Below are 5015 nucleotides of genomic sequence, written 5' to 3' on the forward strand. Positions count from 1 at the left end.
ATAAGTTCAGAATGTCGTTATGAATAATTCATTTTTTTGGGATGAAAAAAGAAAACAAAAAGGAAAAAGGGAAAAACAAAAATAGAATAGGAAGAGAATACAAAAAACGAACAGAAACTGCTTGAGCTCCTTGTTGCGTCAATTCTCTTGTACTCTTTTCGTGTGTAATCTGTTCATCTTGTGAAATAGAGCAGCAGTTTTGCCTTGGAACAACAAGTGATTGTTGATTCTGTGTAAATAGAGTAATTTTGTATTGTGAAATTCATTCGTTCGTCGTCGACTCTTGGAACGAGTGTTGATGGATACTATAGTGTTCGTCGTCGTCCATTCGTTGTACTTGGACTGTTGGGTCAGATTTTTTTTTAACAAAAAAGTTCTATGCGATCTGTGATTTTTTAGGCTGACCGCAAATATACTTTTTTTTGCCATCTGTTATTATAGGGTTGACAACGAAGCCATAGTTTAGCTGACGGCAAAATCTTTACCGCCTGCCCGATGAAAAGCTGACGGCAAAGTACTCTTTGCGGATTTAGGCTTTGCCGACACTCTTTGTCGTCTGCCAGTTGACGGCAAAATCTTTGCTGTCTGTATTTCAGCCTTTGCCGTCTGTACTTGCCTGACGGCAAACTATCTAATTCATGTAGTGCTGCATGGATATCTGGGACGATGTCAGGAACGCCCGGGGTAGCCCGGTTGAAAACACTCCTGTGTTTGATTGTTCGGGCAACACTTATGGGTTGCTGACAGACATACGGGTTGGATCCTGGACTACTCAATTCCGAGGTAAACCTACTGTTGTCTTGTGATAGCTAAGCTGGATGTCTGGAATGCAACAACTTGGATGATCCGGCAATAGCGCGGACATCCGGGTAGGAACCCGGACAATGCGACAGTGAAAATGGAAGTGGCTATTTAACAAGATTGATTTTGTGGATAGGATGACCAATGACTTTTTAGTAGAGATGTGAGTGGAATGACGCTGCGAAGATGTTGACTTGAGCAAATATTTCATGAACCCCTTTGATCATCTCTTAATAGTGTGGGATCCCTGTAACTCAAGATTTAACCGAAAAAACTACGGTTATTTTCTCGTTGTCACCATGCTGGAGTCATATTCACTTTGGTGCCTCGATCCACACACATAGATGCCAAGGGGTCTAATAACTTGTGTATTCACTTAACAAACATGATTAGTCTTTTGTATGTACTAGATCATGATGGCACGCGTAGTCGCACCCATATATTTTGACAAAAAATGATAGGAACATTACGAAGATGTAGGCACCAAAAATCTCTAGTTTTTTTTTTCTAGGATTCACAATATGGTCCCTCAATATAGGCAAGAAATATAAGTAAACAAACTCAAGGAAATTGAATTGTGAAAAAAGGAATCAGATCAAATCACAGCCAGCCAAAGGAACATCATGCAAGTAAAGGCTTGTTCTCCCGTCTAGTCTAGAAATTAATAATTAAGTTGATTATTAGAAGGAACAGATGACCACATAAACCTGTTTATACAGAACAATCGAGACACTATTTCCTTAAGAAATATGCATAATCTGAATTAACTTCAAATTTTGAAGCATGCTTTAATTTATTTGAAGCATTTAAACATCAAATTCATGTGAAAATTATAGAAGATGGTACATGTCGTACCATGTCGCTCGAGGCTTGCTTCGGCTTTATCATTACTCTGTTACTAAAAAAGCATAGGGTCCAAAATAAGGGGCACTAAAAGAGTTGAAGATTTAACCGAAGTGGTTAGAAGTTAGATGTTTGAGTTGGACTGTAAGAATAAATTGCACTCTAGTATCTAGTTACAAGGTAAGAAGTGGACAGTTGAACGTACATGACAAAGGACTGCGGGTTAATTCGAGGAAAGAAAGTATCATTGTTTTTTGTGTAGTTACTGCTAAGACGAGTGTATTGTAAACACATCCACGTACGGCTCCACCCCATCAATCCTTGGTATAATCTTCGAGCCCATTTTCATTTTTGGTGATTGTTCAGTCCCACTTAGATTCCTGTGTGGTTGGTGTATAAATTTGGGCGTCCTATACTGGGTTAAAAGCCCTGGTGTATACTACTGTAACTTCCAATGGCTTCTCCTCACTTGTTCTTGTGCATCCTCCTTGTCGTATTTGGCAGCTACCTTGCCACCATTTCTGCTGCAGGCGACGGTAAGCAAAGCTTCGTTGTGGTGTCAACCAGCTCATTTCAGACGCAAGATGTCTGCTCCACCTCCACATCCACATCCACAAGTACGTACATGACTTGAGCATGGCATAATTTTCGACGTTAATCATGGATTTGCATGTTAGGAACATACAATATGCATGACACTGGGATGTTTCTTTCAGTGAAGCCGCGGCCAAACCGCGCCGGCGCCGCTGTGCCTCTGGTGCACAGGCACGGACCCTGTGCCAAGTCTCCGTCCACCGACAAGCCATCATCTTTCGCCGAGGCGCTTCACAGAAGCCGCGTCCGCGCAGACTACATCATGAGCAGAGCACTGAGGGGGAGGGGCACCACCACCACCATGGAGATGCACGAACAGGAGGAGGGCAAGGTGAGCATCCCGGCGCACCTGGGCACCTCCGAGGACTCGCAGGAGTACGTGGTGACGTTGGGCCTGGGCACGCCGGCCGTGGAGCAGGTCCTGCTCCTGGACACCGGCAGCGATCTGTCGTGGGTGCAGTGCGCGCCATGCAACTCCACCGACTGCTACCCTCAGAAGGATCCCTTGTTCGACCCGCGCAAGTCCTCCACGTACGCTCCCATCCCCTGCGGCTCCGACGTCTGCAAGAGCCTCAAGTCCAACCACTTGGACAATGGCTGCAGCATGAACGACAATGGCACCCAGTCCCAGTGCGGGTATCGAGTCGAATACGGAGGAGGTTTAAAGACCAGGGGCGTGTACAGCACCGAGGCGCTCACGCTGGCTCCCGGCGAAGTGGTCAAGGACTTCCATTTCGGCTGCGCATACAAGCAGCGCGGTGCCGACGACAAGTCCGACGGCCTGCTCGGGCTCGGCGGGGCGCCCCAGTCGCTCCCGGTCCAGACCTCCGCCCTCTACGGCGGCTCCTTCTCCTACTGCCTCCCGCCGGTGAGCAGTGGCACCGGGTTCCTCGCCCTTGGCGCGCCCAGCAACACCTCGGGCTTCTCATTCACGCCGATGACTGACTTCATGGATGATGGAACCTCCTACCTGGTGAAGCTCACCGGCATCAGCGTCGGCGGGAAGCAGCTCCGCATCCCACGGAAGGTGTTCGAGGGGGGCCTGATCGTGGACTGCGGTAATATCATCTCACATCTACCGTCGACGCCCTACGCTAAACTGCGGTCCGCGTTCCGGGCGGCCATGGCGGCTTACCCGCTCATCCCTAGTGATGACGACGACACATGCTATAACTTCACCGGATACAGCGATGTTACCGTGCCCAAGGTCGCACTCACGTTCACGGGCGGCGTCACGGTCGACCTCGATGTCCCCAATGGAGTTCTGCTGGATGGCTGTCTGGCATTCACCGAGTCCGGGTCAGATGGTTACGTGGGGTTCCTCGGCAATGTCCAAATGAGAACGTTGGAGATGTTGTACGACGCTAGGGGTGGTGGACTTGGATTCCGGACAGGTGCGTGCTGACCCTCAAGCTATCCCAATCGGGAGCTAGCTTGCCAAAAAAATAAGATCGGTTTGCCTGTTAACTGCTCGACTGCTCCACAGTGGGTGACCCGTGTCCGATCATCCCGTCGCTGTTATTTTCCGTTTTTGTCCAATTCTATCTTGATGTCATTTGTTATCTGTTCTATCTACTTAATAAGAATGTAATGTTTCATCTTTCACTTTTCTTCCCTTTCATCCACCCTTTCTCGTATGATAATCAATAATATTAATCGGAAACACTAACGCCCACACGTGTGGGCGTCTGGCAACTCGCCCACACGCATGGATCCTCGTCCAATCAATTTTGCACGAATCTTGACGCGTTCTAGCAGCTTTTGTGTGCCACGTAGGACTGGGCAGGTGTGTGGGCATTCATTCGGTCGCCCACACGTTCTTTTTCATCACACGGGGGGCTGGTGTGTGGGCGTTTAGCAATTCACCCACACACCACTTTTCACACACGCAAAGGTGTTGGTGTGTGGGCGTTTATCACTTCGCCCACACACCTGTCGCCTCGCCCACACCCAAAGCTGTCAGTTGCCATGTATTTCTGCAGGGTACATGGCAACTGCCCTAGCTTTGCTTGTAAACAGATGGCAACTCTCTTTTTCTCCGAGTTGCCATGTGTTTTTGCATGGTACATGACAACTGCCCTAGCGTGCACGTAAGCAGATGACAACTCTTTCTTTGTACATGGCAACTGCCCTAGCGTGCTTGTGAGCACATGGCAACTCTCTCTTTTACGCGAACATGTTTTTTTGCCATGCTTTTTTTGTAGTGCTACATGGCAACTGCCTAAGTGTTAGTAGGTGGCAATTTCTAATTTTTTAAAATCATGGCAACTGCAGTAGACCATACCATACATGACAACTGCAGTTGAGCAACCATGGCAATTGTAGTTGTCTGACATGGCAACTGTAGTTCAGCGACATGACAACTGCAGTTAAATGGACATTGAAGAGGGTCCGGAACATGGCAACTGCGGGGACGCATGGTGACTGTCACGCTGAACGTGCAGGACCATGAGATAGGTGGCTGAGAGAGGTCGTGTGGGCGTCATGCATTTTGCCCACACACAAGCGTGTGAGAGGGACCACAAGGGGAAAAAAGGCGTGTGGGCGCTAGTTGTTTTGCCCACACTTAGGCGTGTGGGCAGATCCTCTTAGACACCACACAAAACGTGTGGACAGACCCCTTAACGCCCACACGTGTGGCAGTTATCGTCGTCCATATTAATTTGCTTACCTTCTGAACCAATTTCACTTTAGTTTACTTACCAAAATTCTCATCAAACTATAGGGTAATATGGGCAGGTAAATCATAAACTAACGTATTAGAATATTTATACCCG

At 47.7% G+C, this 5015-nt stretch overlaps 1 protein-coding gene across 1 annotated transcript; it reads left to right on the forward strand.

Moving 5' to 3' along the window:
* Nucleotides 1-2098: 2098 nt before the first annotated feature.
* Nucleotides 2099-3643, forward strand: LOC119337043 (aspartyl protease family protein At5g10770-like). Its single transcript, XM_037609146.1, has 2 exons — nucleotides 2099-2180; nucleotides 2361-3643. The coding sequence occupies exons 1-2, from the start codon at nucleotides 2099-2101 to the stop codon at nucleotides 3641-3643; spliced, it is 1365 nt and encodes a 454-aa protein (XP_037465043.1).
* The last annotated feature ends 1372 nt before the right edge of the window (nucleotides 3644-5015 follow it).

The sequence above is a fragment of the Triticum dicoccoides genome, chromosome 7B (genome assembly GCF_002162155.2).
Source record: "Triticum dicoccoides isolate Atlit2015 ecotype Zavitan chromosome 7B, WEW_v2.0, whole genome shotgun sequence".
In the NCBI taxonomy this organism is placed as follows: domain Eukaryota; kingdom Viridiplantae; phylum Streptophyta; class Magnoliopsida; order Poales; family Poaceae; genus Triticum; species Triticum dicoccoides.

Coding starts and splice junctions, on each gene's coding strand:
- LOC119337043 (XM_037609146.1), top strand. CDS start 2,099: ATGGCTTCTCCTCACTTGTTCTTGTGCATCCTCCTTGTCGTATTTGGC. Junction 2,181..2,360: donor CATTTCTGCTGCAGGCGACG/GTAAGCAAAGCT, acceptor TGTTTCTTTCAG/TGAAGCCGCGGCCAAACCGC.